General features: G+C 35.6%; 3 protein-coding genes across 6 annotated transcripts; 1 reads left to right on the top strand and 2 right to left on the bottom strand.

Moving 5' to 3' along the window:
* Window positions 1-594: 594 nt before the first annotated feature.
* On the top strand, window positions 595-2208 carry LOC122291860. Its single transcript, XM_043099882.1, has 4 exons — window positions 595-1042; window positions 1424-1534; window positions 1729-1809; window positions 1902-2208. Exons 1-4 carry the CDS (start codon window positions 827-829, stop codon window positions 1974-1976), a joined length of 483 nt encoding a protein of 160 aa, XP_042955816.1. The 5' UTR covers window positions 595-826; the 3' UTR covers window positions 1977-2208.
* Window positions 2087-10877, bottom strand: LOC122291857 (protein GLUTELIN PRECURSOR ACCUMULATION 3). Of its 4 annotated transcripts, XM_043099877.1 has the most exons (16): window positions 10724-10877; window positions 10537-10634; window positions 8878-9016; window positions 8747-8775; window positions 8524-8620; window positions 8330-8385; window positions 8112-8219; window positions 7653-7709; window positions 5950-6041; window positions 5720-5804; window positions 4929-5081; window positions 3931-4028; window positions 3092-3256; window positions 2896-3008; window positions 2622-2712; window positions 2087-2475 (listed from the first exon to the last, which is right to left on the bottom strand). In XM_043099877.1, the coding sequence occupies exons 1-16, from the start codon at window positions 10783-10785 to the stop codon at window positions 2416-2418; spliced, it is 1503 nt and encodes a 500-aa protein (XP_042955811.1). In that variant the 5' UTR covers window positions 10786-10877; the 3' UTR covers window positions 2087-2415. The 4 variants fall into 4 exon arrangements, with proteins under 4 accessions (XP_042955811.1, XP_042955812.1, XP_042955813.1 ...); XM_043099878.1 differs by lacking the exon at window positions 4929-5081; XM_043099879.1 differs by lacking the exon at window positions 10537-10634 and having other exon boundaries at window positions 10724-10849.
* A 290-nt stretch (window positions 10878-11167) lies between these two features.
* LOC122291858 (UDP-glucosyltransferase 29-like) lies at window positions 11168-13012 on the bottom strand. The gene has a single exon (XM_043099881.1). The coding sequence runs from the start codon at window positions 12993-12995 to the stop codon at window positions 11622-11624; it is 1374 nt and encodes a 457-aa protein (XP_042955815.1). The 5' UTR covers window positions 12996-13012; the 3' UTR covers window positions 11168-11621.
* Between the last annotated feature and the right edge of the window lie 4026 nt (window positions 13013-17038).

Below are 17038 nucleotides of genomic sequence, written 5' to 3'. Positions count from 1 at the left end.
GGGATCCATTTGCGTACGTGCAGTGGGGGCACATGGTAGGAATGCTGAGGAGGCTAAGTGTAACTCCCTTATTGGAGGGCTGCTTTTCTAACGTAAACAGATGGACCGTTTTGAATATTAACTCATATGCATAAGCAAATCAATGTGGTTTCAAAAGAGAACTTTGTTGGATAAGTAGTTGTGATCGATGCACCAAAACCTGGACCCAGAAGTGAGCCATAAATGCATATCGATCAGTAAGTACTATGCCCAGATCACCCAGCAAGGCAGGCTAGCCATGTGAATTCTTGTGACAAAACTTCCTCTTGCTTCAAGCAATCTTGGTTCTTGTCACCACCCGCCTCGGCTAATGTAGATTACGTGCATAATCAGTCACCGCAATGGTTGATAAAAACATCATCTCTCAATTCTGATTGGACATTTTAACTACTTCGGTTACAGAGAGAGAGAGAAGAGGCCAAATTTATAGTCCAAATTCCCTAGCTAACAAAGTTTTAATAGCTAGGATGCAAATACAGAGTATTAGCAGGAGAGTCTTCGTTCCTTCTCCTTGCGGTATCTTTTTAAGCCTGTAGTAAAATGACACTTCAAAAGATCTTTAGTTCCAACTAGAGGAGTTGATGCCTGTTGCGTACGCCTGTCTATATATAACGTACGTGTTCAATGTTTTCTGAAGAAAGCAAGTATCACAGAGAGAGAGAGAGAGAGAGAGAGAGAGAGTGAGTTTTAAAGCAAAAGCAAACAAGAGGGCCTTTGACAGCATTACAAAAGAACATAGAGGTTGGTTTTGAGGGAGCATAGAAGCCTCAGGGCATTACCGAGATCGATGCAAAAAATGAAGAACCTTGGGAGCCTTGGCAACAGTGGGAGGCTCTCCTCAACTGAGGAGAGTGAGGACGAGGAGATCACAAGGTTGGCCATATCTACAATTCAAGCCAGAGAGGAAGAAATTGAGAGGAAGAAGATGGAGGTTAAGGAGAGAGTTGAACTTCAGTTGGGTCGTGCTGAAGAAGAAACTAGGCGCTTGGCACAGATTTGGGAAGTAGGGTTCAGAAAATTATCAAGAATTCTATCAACCATGACTGTTTTCTTATTGCACCTTTTGATAACTCGAAAAAAATTATGATCGTTTTACGTACCTGTAAAATAAGTTTCTCCATTTATATTCTTTCTCCTCTTCTTGGATACTTCTTTGTTCGATAAAACTATAAACAAAAAGAATTTTTGGGTTGTTGCTTGTAGGAAAGAACTTTTATATGCACTTTCAAATGCAAAAACTCACAGGATGCATCGAACTTTAAACCATTACCGAGTTCTGAATTTATGAAAAGCAAAAAGATATTATTCATTGAAGTAAAACTCTCACCCTTAATTCTCGACAGAAAATGTTAATTCATTTGTTTTTGTTGATGGAATCGACTAGGAGCTAGAAGTACTTGCAGATCCTATGCGAAAGGAAGTTGCTACTGTACGCAAGAAGATTGACATGGCTAACCGAGATCTAAAGCCGCTGGGACAGAGCTGCCAGAAGAAGGTATTTGCTTCTATCTCCATTGTTCTTCTTAGAATATTCATCTCTGATACTTAATTTGCATCCAGACTTGAACTTCCCATGCATTATTATCACGATCTATAACTTATTTTGTATAGTTTTTATTCGAATTTCATAAGTTTATATGTATAACTCAATTATCACTACGAATTTTCTCTGTGATTGGCTGGCCACAGGAGAAGGAATACAAAGAAGTCCTAGAGGCTTTCAACGCAAAGAACGACGAAAAAACTCAGCTAATAGCCACATTAATGGAGGTAACAATCCCAGAATTTTCGGCCTGAATATCTCCCCTTCTTTCTACTCTCCTTTTTCCTTTCTAATATCTTCTTTGTGATATTATTTCCAGTTGCTGACCGAGAGTGAGAGACTGAGAATGAAAAAACTCGAGGAGCTGAGCAAGCACATAGAATCCACACACTAAGGTCTCCAATGTCATCAGTGGTTTGGCTTGTGAACTTGTAATTGATATAATTAGAAGTACATAGTTGTTTTTCTAATCATAGGTGTTTAAGAAGCCTGTAATCCTTGATCTACTTTAAAACGTTTTTTCCCATTGAGATGACATGCCCTACAACGAATATATACATTAATGTCAACCTCAAAATATTGTCCTATGCCAATTAGGGCAGCTGTAAAAAGAAAATTTCTCGTCATCCGCACAAGCAAAGTCTCAGTTTTTTTTATAGTTTGGTATACATTGTACTAATTTACCCATGCGTCAAGTGCTAGGGCAGATGGTTAATTTGAGGTAGTTCCAAGAAAGAAGCAAACTTCCCTAACGTCTAAATGACATAAACAAAACCTGGAAAACCATCATGAAAGATTCCATTCTTTGAAAGAATTCCCCCCCATATGCCATTTTAGTCGGATGGGAGTTGTTTATACTCTGCCAGCAACTTGGGAATATCATCCATTCGCAACTGAAAATAACCAAGATGTGATCAATGTGAGAAAGGAGAAAATAGAATGAAAGAATGTGAAGAACACAAGGCATTAAAATAATAGAGGACAACAACCAAAAGGAAAAAAGTGGGACTTGGTCTAAATAGCCTTGCGTGGCTCATACCTGAGAAGCATTTTTAATATGGTAAAACCGATAAGCATCTTTCCCAAGAAAACCAGACTCAATGGAATGCAGATCAGATCCATTATTAGCCCTGTCATCATTACAACAATTTAAGAGACCCATGAAATTGATTAAATCAATAGCCACGGATATTCTACTGAGAGAGGTCAAAACCAGAAGCTAAGCCAGCACCACTTATGGAAACAACAGCTGCAAAGCTGGTATGATCTAAGTGAACATAAACAAGTGATGGTGCAAAAAGGTTCATTCTTACAATTGATGATGGGCAATCAATCGCTGGTAGTCGCGAAGCAGAGGCCCTAGCTCCTTAAGTGGTATGGACCTTGGTACAGCCTTCCTCCAGTGATCACGAAGAGCCTCAATTGCCTTTTTTTCCATAACAAAGTCAGTTAAGAATACCTAAGAGATGGGCAATTGAAGTAAACCAAATTTGCTTCCATGTGTTAAACCTGTAAATTACTAGAGACTCTTTCTCCAGTCAAGGTTGATGCTAGTTCAAGGAATTCTTTGTCTTCCAACTCATTTACAATTGGAAGCCCAGAACTAGAAAGCAAAACAGAAATTTCCAATCTTCTTTGTAATTCTGAGACAGCAGATTGCTCCCTTTGGCTTCCCTGTCCAAAATATTAAGGATCGATCACATGATTAAAATTCGAAACCATCTAGGTGGTCTCTTTAAAATGATCACAATCAGTCAAGGGAAAATTGACATTAGAATGATGAGTACAACCTATGATTCTGATTTGACCTTCGTTAACATAAGGGGACCTTTTTTTGTAAGTACAAAAGTCAGTTAACGTAAAGGGAATTAACCAGTGAAACTTCTGAGAATGTCAATAAAGAAGCTTAAAACTGTGAATTGTTGAATTATTTTAACTTTTTTCACGACATGAAACTTCGCCAAGGCAGAGCCTTTCAGACCCACCATTGGGTAGCAAATCCTAGAGACATGACCGCACCTGCTAGAACTGTGTATCAGGTATTCCAGGGAAACTCCTAGTGAGTAATCAAACTAGGAGTGATTACATATATCAAAAGGTTGTGATTATAGTAGGAAACCCATTTCCTTAATATAAGCTCTGATCCGCATAACATAGGGAACAGGTCAATTACATTGGCATCTGATGCTGCCTGTATTTTGTTGGTTCTAACAAGTTTAAAAGTTGAATGTGATCTTGGAATAGAGATTCAGCCTACTTGCAACAAATACAAGGTTAGATAGGGCTTTGAGCTCCTTGGTCAACAAGCTCAATAGAACAAGCTATATCATTAAAATCAGAAGTTATACCTCAAGTGCAGACTGAATATTATTATTTGTTGCAACATCCTTATCTTCAGGAAAGCCTTTTAATGGAGCTGCAGTCAACCGCTTTGCGATGGGGTCCTCTACAAAACAAGCAGAGCTGGCAACAGTTTAGGACAAGTTGAAATTTACTTCTCAATTCTGACTCAGCATGGAATCTGCAGAAGAATCCAATCCAATTGTGCTGGGACAGTTTAGTATAATCTTGCCCCGTATGGAATTTGATGTACAATTACGCCTGTTAATTTCTTAATCTATCAAGCTTCTAACATTTTTCTCTTGACTCGATAAATGGAGCTTATAGATTTTCTTTCTTTTCGGCTTTTTCTCCAGCGACAAGATAAGATGATTTGGGGCCTGATAATCATTAATAGGAAAGCTGATTTCAATTTAATAATGTTGCATAAAAACAGAAAACTGGACAACAACAAATTTAATACAAATACAACACTTAAACAGCATCTTCCACAGCCATTTCAACAAGTCTTACATTATAAAGCTTGATTGATTAAAAAACAAAGAAGATAGAGGGTGACAGTGCAAACAACATTGTATAAACTATAAAGGTTTTTTCTTCTTACTTATCAAAAAAAAAAAACTGTGAAGACAGAACAGATTAGCAGCAGACTACAGTGCCTGACCATATTTTGCAACTAACTCAAGAATTCTATAACATATCTTGCAACTGACTTGAGAAAATGCCTTATGGATATCCATCTAATGGAAATGCATGCACACCATAACATTTCATTTATAAATGATACTGCATTCAACATTCTGTAAATGCTCCAAACAAAAGGTGTGCTGGAGACAAACTGATGCATCATCATCGAGAAGATTTTGCCCTAAAAGTTCATACAAGAATCAAATTCACAGCATGGATGGTTCGGAACACATCCCGGTGGAACTCTGAAAAGCAAAAGGGTTAACAGACAACAGCCAAATAACACAATGAGTAAACTAATTCACAGTAAAATTGGTACCTTCTGGAACCAACCACCATAGCTCGCCAAATGTTGATTTGCCATCAAAGCCACCAAATAACAGATAACGCGAACCAATACATGTCATAGAGTGGTATGCCCGAGCAGGAGGGGGTTCATTTCCAGTAGGTAAGCGTTTCCACTGTCCGGACGCTAATTGCCAAAAAGACAATATAAATAGTACTTTGTAATGTGTCATTTGCATAGCTATAGAGCCCCAAGTAGACAAGAAAAATGCCATCATTGATGTCCTTTAAGCTAAATCCCTTAAAATTATATCCTCTTGCAACACATACCATTAAACTTAATGAAGTAAAGATCTAAAGGAAAATTTTTAAATCCTACATTTAAATTTTAAATATTGAAGCTTTGCTAAAAGGGCTCTCATATAAATAAATATATAAATAATTTTAACCAGATGTTCATATTTATGTGTGAACACAGATGTAGGAGGGTGTAAACTCCACTCCTTCAACATGAGGTTAGCACCTTCCCTGAATTTTTGGACCATATTTCCCCCCAACACCTAAATACAAAGATATAAAAGATTTTGAAGAATCAAGTCATGGTCATGACATTTGGTGAAGATCTGACACACTGGCATTTTCTATTTAATTTGTCTGGCGACAAAACTTTAAATCTTTGCTTCAAATGGTGATTATCAACTAAAATCTTCATTCAGGGTCATAATATATATAGCATTAATAATACAAATGGTTCACAATCATCAACATGAAACATTCAGAAAACATCTGCTATAAATCCAACAAGTAAAGTAGGAAAGCACTCACTCCTATCTAAAATTGTGCAGTCATTGTAATAGATGTCATAACGACTCAACCAACCACCAGTCCCATGCCCTCCAAACAACAACAGCTGCAAAGACAAGATTTTAGCAGTCAGGTTTAAGAATCTAGAAGAAAAATGTTTCAGCATTGACATAATAAATAGGACTGACAATGACAACATCAAAATGAATATGTGAAAAGAGATCACAAGGAAAACAGAAAGTGTTTATTACATAGTGTCCTCCAGACGTAACAGTATGACCGCATCGAGGAGAAGGAGCTTGGCCCGGAAGCTTCAACTGGGTCCATCCAGGTGTTTCATTCTCTTCCTTGCACAACAAAGACAAGACAAATCCAACTTAGTCTATCAAAGAACCTCTAATAGAGCTACAGAGATGTACAAAGCAGAAACTTGTACATTGATTTAGAAATATGAACAAATAATAACAAGAAATTCGGTCAAGCAATACAGATGACCCCACAGATTCATATGTCCATTCAAATGCAATTGTGCAATTCAAACAAGGTAAATGCTGGCTATAATTTCTTTAGTGCACTTGTTAGAAGACGGAAATAGACAAATCTCATTATCAAATGAGCTCGGACTTCTAAAAAAGTGAACCAAAAAAAAAAAAAAACGCTTCTTAAAAAAATTATTAGAAGACAAACAAATTTACGCAATGCATCCATTTATCTTTGAGGAGAATCATTAATTTTATGCATCATTAATTTTAATTATTTCTGTGCAACGAGAATACAAACGTTCCTTTCTACATGTATTATTCAACAATATTTTTTTTTTTTGATAAGTATGTATTATTCAACAATATTGCTAATGCATATCGATTCACAGACATATATACTGAGTTCCAAGTAGCATTAGAAGGTAGGAATCCATCGTGTAGATTGAGATCTACATCTACCATGTAAGTAGAGTCCAACAACAGAACTGTGTAAGACATTGGTTTCAGGGACTCAAGATCAGTTGCCATATCATTATGTCGTGACAGATGCAGTCCATATTTATCATTACATTTACAATAATGGAATTTTATTTTATTTACAGTAACTTTTCATGATAGGCGATCCTCCTACTCTAGAGCCGAATTTACATGGAAGCTTCTCGGACTAAAAAATTTCCTTTCAAAGGTTACTTGAATTTGTGACAGATCCCAAACCAACTTAAGACAAATTCAAGTAATAAATAACTTTATTTTATCTATGAAGGAAAACATGCAATTAGCCCGCTATATCAAATACTAACTCCACTGCCAAAGTTTCATTTGGTATAATACATCAGGTCAATAAAGAAGCTGCTTATAAAACATAAAGAAGCTACTTCCTCCTATTACACACATTTCCTGCAGAACTATCTATATGTCATTCTCCAGACAACCTGAATTCTAGAACCTTCTAAGGCAAGCCATCATTGCTTAAAAACAAAACTCAACTATAAAGACAATAGAGCCATTTAAGTCAATTTCCAACTTTCAAGGGACACCTAAATGCAACTAGAAATTGATTGTTTGAGATTCTCTGTATGGACTCTAGCATATTTGAGTTACAAAAGATAATAGAACTTAAGCCAGCCCAAATTTTCCATGTGTTTACACAAGAAATGAACTTGTCTTCATGTTTTGCAAAGGAAACAACCATATAATCAAAACATACACTTGAACCTGGAACTTGCGAATATTTATTAAGAACATAGGCATATAAATGAATAATATCAAGAACAAGATATTTGCTAAGCAAAATGTAAACCAGAACTACAACACATTAACATAGTCAGGATGTGTTGAGACAAGGATATATTTACATCCATTCACTTGATGAAAATTAGATAATATACCCAAATTATGAAATACGAAAACCAAAAAAGGCAAAGGAAAAAAAGGCAAGGAATAGGAAAATATTAACAGGAGCAACTATTAACCTTCTTCAATAAGACCCTTCAAGGCCCACAAATCACCCATAATTGGCCCACCACCTCCTATTGAAGTGAAAAAAAAGAAGCAATCATGTCAGATAAGAAAAAAAGGATTTAATTAACTCCACCATTAATTAGATCATAAGTGATTCACAACGTAGACACACTTGACTTAGTATCACATTTATAAACAATAATTGACATGACAAAGTTGATGAAAATGAGATCAATGTATATCTCTCAGAACCCTCACTCAGGAAAAAATAAAAAAATAAAAACCCAAAGGTAATGACAAAAGGAAGAGCCATGAACTACTTAAAAATTAATATTGGCAAATTTTGAACACGTCCCACAAAAAAAAATGAAATATATTTAATGCAATTCGGGCTCATTGCAAATCAATTTTTTGGTTATTGAAGTATCTATGAAACCTAATTCTGCTGCTACAAGAGTTTGCTACATCACCTCTGCCGCCATAGACAAGCAACCTTTTCTCCACCATAGTAGCTGTATGGCCACATCTAGGCGGTGGCAATGTTCCAGACACCGACAATTCCATCCACTCAAGAGAGACTGTTTCACAAAGCAACCCAGGTTACAATCTTATGTCACACCAATCAAATTAAACATTCTCTCACTATATATAACAGAGAAAAACTGAAAAGCCATAGTAAAGAAGTTACTTGTGTCCAAGACATACACGTCTGATAACCACCTTTTACCATCCCAGCCACCATACCTGCACCCAATTAATATCTTGTTTAATATAATAATAGAGGACAAAATCCTTTATTTTTGTCACTTTCAAGTCCAATACCTAAGACCTAAACTAACTATTTGTTAAAGAACGCCACATAGAGAACTTTAAGAGACTCACATAACAATCCTTCGGTTTCCAATAGCTGAAGCTGAAGCAAAATCACGCGGTGATGGTAAGTCACCAAAACTGGTGAGCTCAGACCATTGCCATATGTCTGGAACAAACATCATAAGTTCCGTAAGCCCCCAACAAGTCCAAGAGAAACCAAAAAAGTACTAATTATAGGATCTCAACATCCATCACCACCATGCTTACTCAAATAACTTATGTACATTCTTACCTGTATCTAGGACCCAAAAGTCACCCAACCTGAAAATCCAACCTCATCATCATTAGCAGGTCTATGCGACTTTAGAGTAACAAAACACAATTTGTGAGCAGAAAACATATAATTGTTGCACGTGTACAGACCTTTTGCTGCCAGAACGCCCACCGAAGATGAACATGTGACAGTCAATTGCAACAGCAATGTGAAATGCTCGTGGGATTGGACCTACCTGGTCCTCAGACCCACTTCCGGTGCACTCAGGCTGAAACCAAAGTTTGTTCTCTGATTCAACCAAAAAACCACATAATTTAGAATCTGGAACCATATCTCCAAACCCCCCCCCCCCCAAAAAAAAATAAATAAATAAAAAATGGGTGTGCACTAGGCAAAACGATAAGGTAAAAAATGTATCCTAATTATTCTACGACCCTCTCTCTGAAACAAAAGCACACTCGCCAAATACACGGATGCAATCTTAATCATTTTGTGGGTAGGGCACAATTACAAGCCAAAATTAAGGTACAATTGTCTCTTCTCTGTCCTTGTCTCTGTATCTCTCTCGTTGAAACTCATATGCAAGCACCAAATACAAAGGAACATCCTCTTAACATTTGGGTGGTTTGGAAGAATAATACCAATTTTAGGAGGAGCATCGAAAAGAGAGTTTTCACAACTGTACACATAGAAATCCCGGCATTCCTTCTCTTCCCTCTCTCTCTCTCTGTGGTCTTTTCCATTTGATTATGGGTCTTTAACTACATCCTGAGGTCCTCAACTACACAATATACTCTATCATTCCCACTTTCTTGAGAAGAATTATGCCTTTTAGAGTATTTCCTTTTCAAATCTGTACCAAGAATAAGCTTACCGTGGAAACACGTCAGGCTTTTCATTTTTCTTTTTTTTTTCCCTTGTTAAGATATTTTCACTCAAAGAATGATGTGCTTACTTCCTTATCTGACTGGCATCAAATGATATAAATGAATTTGAGTTCCCTATAAAAGTCTCATACTACTAGAGCAACATGCCGGAGCTGCAGTAAAATACACCCAATGACAACTGCTTAAGTGGAAATGTTCATAATCAGCAACGTATAAAGGAAATAGTTATCCTTACACCTAATGCAGAGACAGATTTAACTTCTTTGCTAATTTAGAATACCATAGCAGCATAAAAAGACATAAGCAAACATTTTTTTCCTAACCAAGTACTCAGGCAACTATACGCACTAGAATTGCACAACAATTCAGATGACCACCCCCAAAGTTTCAGTAAGGCTTGTGTGTTTATGTGTAACATACAATTAGATTAAGTTGCATTTGGATGTGAGGACTCAAAATCAAGGAATTTGAAAGATGATTGCTAGTCTAAACTGCTTGGTACGAATTTTAATGAAATATGACGATTTGGGCTTTGAAGACTTTACTCCGACAAACTGACGTGCTATGAATTTGAGCTGACACCTTACATCCAATCAATCCATATCCACTGATTAATAAGGCTTAAATCCCCTCGAATTTCATCAATACAAAAAGAAAACTACTCTTCATACTTTATTCACGCCATTTAAACTAAAAACTGAAAGTAAATTCCTTATATTCAAATACTTCCATCCAAATAACCAAAAACTGAAGAAAGCCTTGAGATTGAATTGACAAAACAGAAAAACCAGAAAGACCGAAAAGTTTCAGAGACCGAATTTTAAAAAATAAGGAAAGAGATTAGAAACGAAGTTATTATCAGAAATCGAGCTGAGAAAATAAAAAGGAAGCCCCCCATAGACATCAAGAAAGGAGGAGTACCAACGTCATAAACCATGATATCGCTGAGAAACCTCTTGTCGAAGAGGCCCCCAAACACGACCACCTTCGATTTGCCGACGTTGACCGCTGTGTGACCACTGAGACGCCCAATAACAACAACAGATAAAGAAAGAATCTTGAAAGATATGCAAACGCAAATAGAGAAACAGGACGAGAGAGTTAATGCCTGCGAGGTTGGGGGAGAGTGCCCCCGAAATCAGACGAAGAAGCTCGAACCCAGTAATGCATTGTGTGGCTTTCGCCGTCTCACAGATCCTCTATGGTCGAAGAAATGAAGAAACTTTTTGTATATTTTCATGGAACGTACGAGTGTGTTCGGAGCCCTTCTTAAGGTTTTTTTGTATTTTTTTTCTTTTTTCCCTCATTAACCGTTGTTTTGACTTTTTGTTAATTGTCTTTGACCGTTGGTCAATCTCTTTGTTCCAATGTAATTTAACATCCAACGGACCAACACAGATGATAAACTTAATTTAACAGATTAATTGCTTAATCTGCAACCCCACTTCCTTTCTTCTTCCAAAAAAATATGAGATGGACAAAAACGATATAAACATGATTGTTCTAAATTTCTAATTTGTAGACACAGCACTTGATGTTGAAACAATTATAATTATAAATAAATAAAATTTTAATACTTTTTAAATACTAACTAATTTGAAATGCTTCCACATCATATCCGAGAAATCTTACAAAAAAAAATTTACACTACACACATCCGCATAATTAACGTGTAATTTGTCATTCTATTTAAACATAATCATAATATTTAAACATGATTAATATAGAAAGACAAAAGTAACAAATCATGAAGACATATAATAATGTAAGGTTTTCATGTAGAATTTCTCCTCCCTACATATATATATATATATATATATATATATCTGTCGTTTCTATTTATATTATTAACCTGTGTGCATAAACCTCTGATCATCTTTACATTATTTCGGAAATAATGTTACACACTAAGAGACCTTAATTAATTTGCCAAGTCGATCAATACACCGATATGCAGTAGTACTACTAGTACTAAGAGGCATGCAAAAGTTGCGTACAATTTCGAGCTAGTGCCTGTTGTTCTTCTTCTTACAAAGTTGCACCAGCTCTTGCACCACTTCACCAATCTCTTCCTCTCCCTTGCTAATTAGTTTCTCCTTCAATTCCTTTGCCTTCTGCCTTACACTCTCTCCGGCCTTCTCCACAACCACATTTCTGATAACTTTTGCCACCTCCTCTCTTTTAAGCTTCCCATTCATATCTCTCTCGACTTCTACACCCACACCCACTTCCTCCACCAGCCTTGCATTGAATGGCTGATCAAGGTGCATGGGCATGGCTATGATTGGGACCCCAAGTTTCATGCTCTCCAGCACAGAACTCCATCCACAGTGACTCGAAAACCCACCAATGCTAGAATGCTCTAAAATCTTCGTTTGCGGTGCCCATCCCTCCACAACCAGTCCTCCATCTCCAACCCTATCGAGAAAACCTTTTGGAAGTGCCATTTCAAGACTGACTTTGGCACCTCCAGGAAATCTCACCACCCATATGAATGGTACCATGCTCTTTTCCAGCCCATATGCTATCTCTTCTATTTCCTCCTTTGACAGAAAATACTCACTCCCAAATGAAACAAACACAGTCGATGACCGTTCCTTTTTATTAAGCCATTCCATGATTCCCGGTTTCTCATCATATTCGTGAACAGGGTCTTGAACAAGAGGCCCTACTGGCACAATCTTCTTCCCCGTCAACTCTGAGATATAGTCAAGGTATTTTGCCTCAATCTCCCTAAAAGTTTTGATCAAAACTATCTCAGAAGATTGCTCACAGCACTCTACTGCTCGTTCTGTGTCTTTGATACCATTTGCAGATGATTCAAGAAAGTTCTGGAACTTACTAATCGCATAATTATCCCGGAGATAGATTTCTGGGAAAGGAAATTCGACACCAGGGTTCTTCGTAAGGTGTATGACAAAAGATGTCACGACAGCATTAGTAGGCAAGAACTCAACTGCTGGAATGTTTTGAGACAGAGCAATAAATGGTGCCCATTGCTGAAGAAAATCATAGATAAGCAAATCAGGGCGCAAGTTCTTTAGGATGGTGGAGAAGTTTGGGCTGGCCATGTCAAAGGCCTTCTTCAGGGTGGGCATGAGATGGGGTGGGAGGCCATTGGTTGTGTGGTAGTGTGGAGGAAGCTCGGGCAAGGAAGGAAGATGGAGTTCCACAAGCTCTATTGAAAGTGAATACTTTTCAGGAAGTTTTTCTTTGATGGGGCGGAGGTTTACAGGTGTAGAACAAAAATAGATGTGAAAGTTTCTCTTGGTAAGCTTCTTGGCTAGCTCTAGGAAAGGTGATATGTGGCCGTGAGCTAACCAAGGAAACATCAAGACACTGATACGAGAATGTCTAGCATCCATTTTTGAATTTCCCATGCCTTTGGGATATTGGTTTCATGCATGGAAAGCTAGGAACAAACATATTTTATATACATGGTACGTGGATCGAGAAGATCTGAGATCGGTGCGAGAAGAGACCCGAAGCGTAGAAAAAAGTTTGAATACGTGGCCAAAGAGAAGTTACCAGAGAGGGAAAGGCGAGGACGTGGAACGGTCAACGGATGCCACGCGAAAGTACTAACGACTACGTACGTAATTACACGCCAGCATGCAGTTCGGATAGAGGACCAAAAAAAAATGATCTTCGATCTTTTAAAAATTCCAAAAGTTAATTAATTATATATTACTAAATTATTATATTAATTATTAAGAAAAAATTTATTTGTAAATATAACTACACATTAATATATACACAAATTTAATATAATTAATTAAAAAATATATTTTATCAAAAATAATATTAATTTAAATTTTAAATATAAAAAAATTAATATTAATACGTAAATTATTAGTAACTTTGTTTATACCTAATAAAACCCAATTATTAATAGCACCGATAGGCATCAAGATTATGTATTGTCTCTATGCATGCATATTCTATGATACTTGTACAACGTAGTACTTCGTATTATATGCATCCAATCATTGGCGCCCCAATTATATAAGGTCCATCCAATTTAGATAATTAAAGAATATGAAATCATACTTAATTAATTTGTTTGTAATACTAAGCATATCATAAGATTATATATAATATATAAGAAATATTTTAATTACAAAAATATTTTATAAAAATAAATTTATAAATTAATATGACATATTAAATTATATAATTGATCGCTCCTACAAGGAATTTGGGGACAAAAATGTAGATCACTTCAACGCAAGTACTGGTACGGTCCATGTAGGTGGCGTCATCGCTTACGTACCTTAAGCGCCCAGAACCACATGATTTGATTTTTAGGTATGGAATTCTGGTACTAATCACTATCGGGCAATTAACAGAATGCTCTTATTCTAAAAAATCAATAACTCAAATATTATTTATTCAGTATAGGCCATTAGCCTTTCAAATATTTGCTATAAAGTAATTATAAAAATTTTGACAAACAAGTTTAAAAGGATTCTTCCAAAAATTATTTTTCCTTATCATACAGCTTTTGTCTTAAGTAGAACCATTCAAAAAAATACTATTATGATTCAGGAGCTTTTTCATTTTTTCCTTTTCAAAAAAAGAAAAAATAAAAAATTAATTTAATGGCAATCAAGATCGACATGAAAAAGACGTTTGATTCATGTAATGGGAATTTGTTCTCATAATTATGAAAAGTTTGGGTTTCAAGGAAAGATGGATTAAATAGATTAAAGAATGGATCACAACAGTCTCTTACTAGGTGATTATTAATGGCACCCAGAGAGGTTTCTTTAAGCCTAATAGGGGGTTAAGGCAAGGTGATCACCTATCACCTTTTATTTTTATCTTAGGCACCGAAGTACTATCTAAGCTAATAATCCGAGAAGAAAATATGGGAAATATCCCAGGCATATCCATTAGTAGAAACAATCTACCAATCTCGCACCTATTGTGACGCCCCCAAATTCCGTTTGGGATTGGACGGACATTTGAAGCGTTGAGACATGCAACACAAGGTTACCTGCCCCCGTTCATGACATATAAGATGCAATGTTCCTAACATGCATCTAACATTATGCAATATTCACAGCAGATAATTTTTTTCTTTAGCAATACTATGCACCAAATTGAAAATATCCCAAATGCTTAAAACATACTTCATACATAAAAACCCATTGAATAGATCACAACACTAGTCCAAAATGGTTATGATCCAAAAAGTACTAAAGATGCAACTCCATTGTACAAGTAGTAATTTACATTAACTACTATATTAACATTGACGTCATACCGTCGCTTAGTCAATTGTGTCTAGTTGATCAGCTCCTGATTCTCCTTCAGGTCCTGTAACAAGATCTACCATTCGGGGGGAATGGTAGTTGGGACTACCAAAGTGAGATTTGATTACAAATCTCAGTAAGTTAACAAAAACTTCCACACAAGATAATGATGCATGGATGACAGTAAAAGGATAAATGTATAATCAAATTCATAAGTAATTAAAACATAACTTAGCGTACAACATAGCATAATTGACATAACTTAAATTGAAACATGAACTGAACTTGACTTAACATGAACTTGATCTGAAACTTGACTTAACATGAAAAATAAATACTCCACAGTTGTTGTGGCCCCATGTATTCTACACAAACTTGACTTAACATGAAAAATGCATACTTCACAGTTGTTGTGGCTCCATGTATTCTACGTGTAAATACATACTCCACAATTATTGTGGCCTCATGTATTCTACGTGTCACAATTGCTGTGTCTCACATAGTGTATGCGTCACAATTGTTGTGACCCCATACATAAGTAATCAAGATGAAACGTGACTGGAATACGAAATGACTGAATCTCTGACATAACATAACGTGACTTGAATATAACTTGAAATACATGACCAACTTGAGATAAAAATATTTCTTAACATTGCATAACATATAATCGACAACATATTTAACATGACATACTTGCAACAGTGAATATTACATGACTTGACATACATGTAATAGATGGCATACTTAGCATGACGTACTTGTAAGGTACAGTAATACATGACAGAATATATTATGTAACAGATAAAAATTGACGACAGAATAAATTCTGTATAATAGACAATTACTTAATAACTTGGCATGGCATGGCATATATGATAACACACATACATATACTGTAGTTCTTTTACTTAGCACACATACACAGTAGACTGCTAGTAAGTTAAAAACTAACTTACCTCGATCTCCGCGTTTCTTATAAAACTTCAAGTGCGACCACGAGGAACTGTAATTAGTGATTCTAAAAGTTATAACTAAATCACTAATAATTTGAAATATGAAAAATACTAACTTAAAGAGTAAAATTTTCATTTTACTCTCTACATCTGAGAAAATGACCGTTTTACCCATAACTTAAGGATTTTGCATACTAACTCCAAAAGTTTCCAAAATTTACATTCCTCATGTAAATTTTGTCCTAAACTTAAATATCAACTCAGAAAAATTTAAAACAAAACACAACTATGAAGAACACACTATGGCCGAAACATCCATAGGTCATTTCCCTTGATTTTTGTTGCAATTCCTTCCAATTTCAAAACTCATGCTTAAACCAAAATTTTGCAACAAACATCTTCCAATCCTAAGTTCAAAACCATACTTAAAACATCCATTTAGAAAAAAGCTAATAATTAACACCAAACTTTTTTGTAAAAAGATCCAAGCACTTGAATTACAAGTTTTGACCTTAAATCAAAACATCTCCAAGAATTTCAAAAATCAAATCTTACATCTAACATATTCATAATATCATCCTAACATCAACCATGCTTTAAATCATCAAACTAAAGTCACCAAAATCACAAAATAACATTTGGAGTTTTTGGTTTTACACTTAGTTCAAAAACATAAACTTTTTCCTCAACTAGTTTTGATAAATCTCTTGATCTATGACTTATAAATATATGATTTTCAAACCAAACCATCACATGGTTTAAAAAGATGTCCTAAAACATATATAAGCTTCTAATTCAAGATCACATGGTTAGAAATTAATCAAAACATAAATTTAGCCAAGAATATCCACACTTTGGCTTATTTGAATATCTCTTTGCATAAAATTTCATATCTTTGAAACTAATATCAAATATTTTCAAAATAATAATATAACATGTATATAAGATACTTAGAATCCTCCAATAAAATTATTAAAGTCATTAGAATAGGTTTAGACCACCAAAGAGTTAAACTTTCTCAAAACAGAAACTGCTTTTCTTCTTCCAGTTTCTAAGTTTCTAAATCTAAGAAAATCTTTCATCAAAACCTTTAATCATACAAAAATCCTCAACCAATAGTCACATATACATGTTAACAATACTCCATAAAAATTTCGGACCAATATCTATCCATTAGCTTGGTCAAAAACTCCAAATTATAACATATTC

The sequence above is a fragment of the Carya illinoinensis genome, chromosome 13, assembly GCF_018687715.1.
Source record: "Carya illinoinensis cultivar Pawnee chromosome 13, C.illinoinensisPawnee_v1, whole genome shotgun sequence".
Taxonomy (NCBI): Eukaryota; Viridiplantae; Streptophyta; class Magnoliopsida; order Fagales; family Juglandaceae; genus Carya; species Carya illinoinensis.
This window is presented reverse-complemented; position numbering and strand designations above follow the sequence as displayed.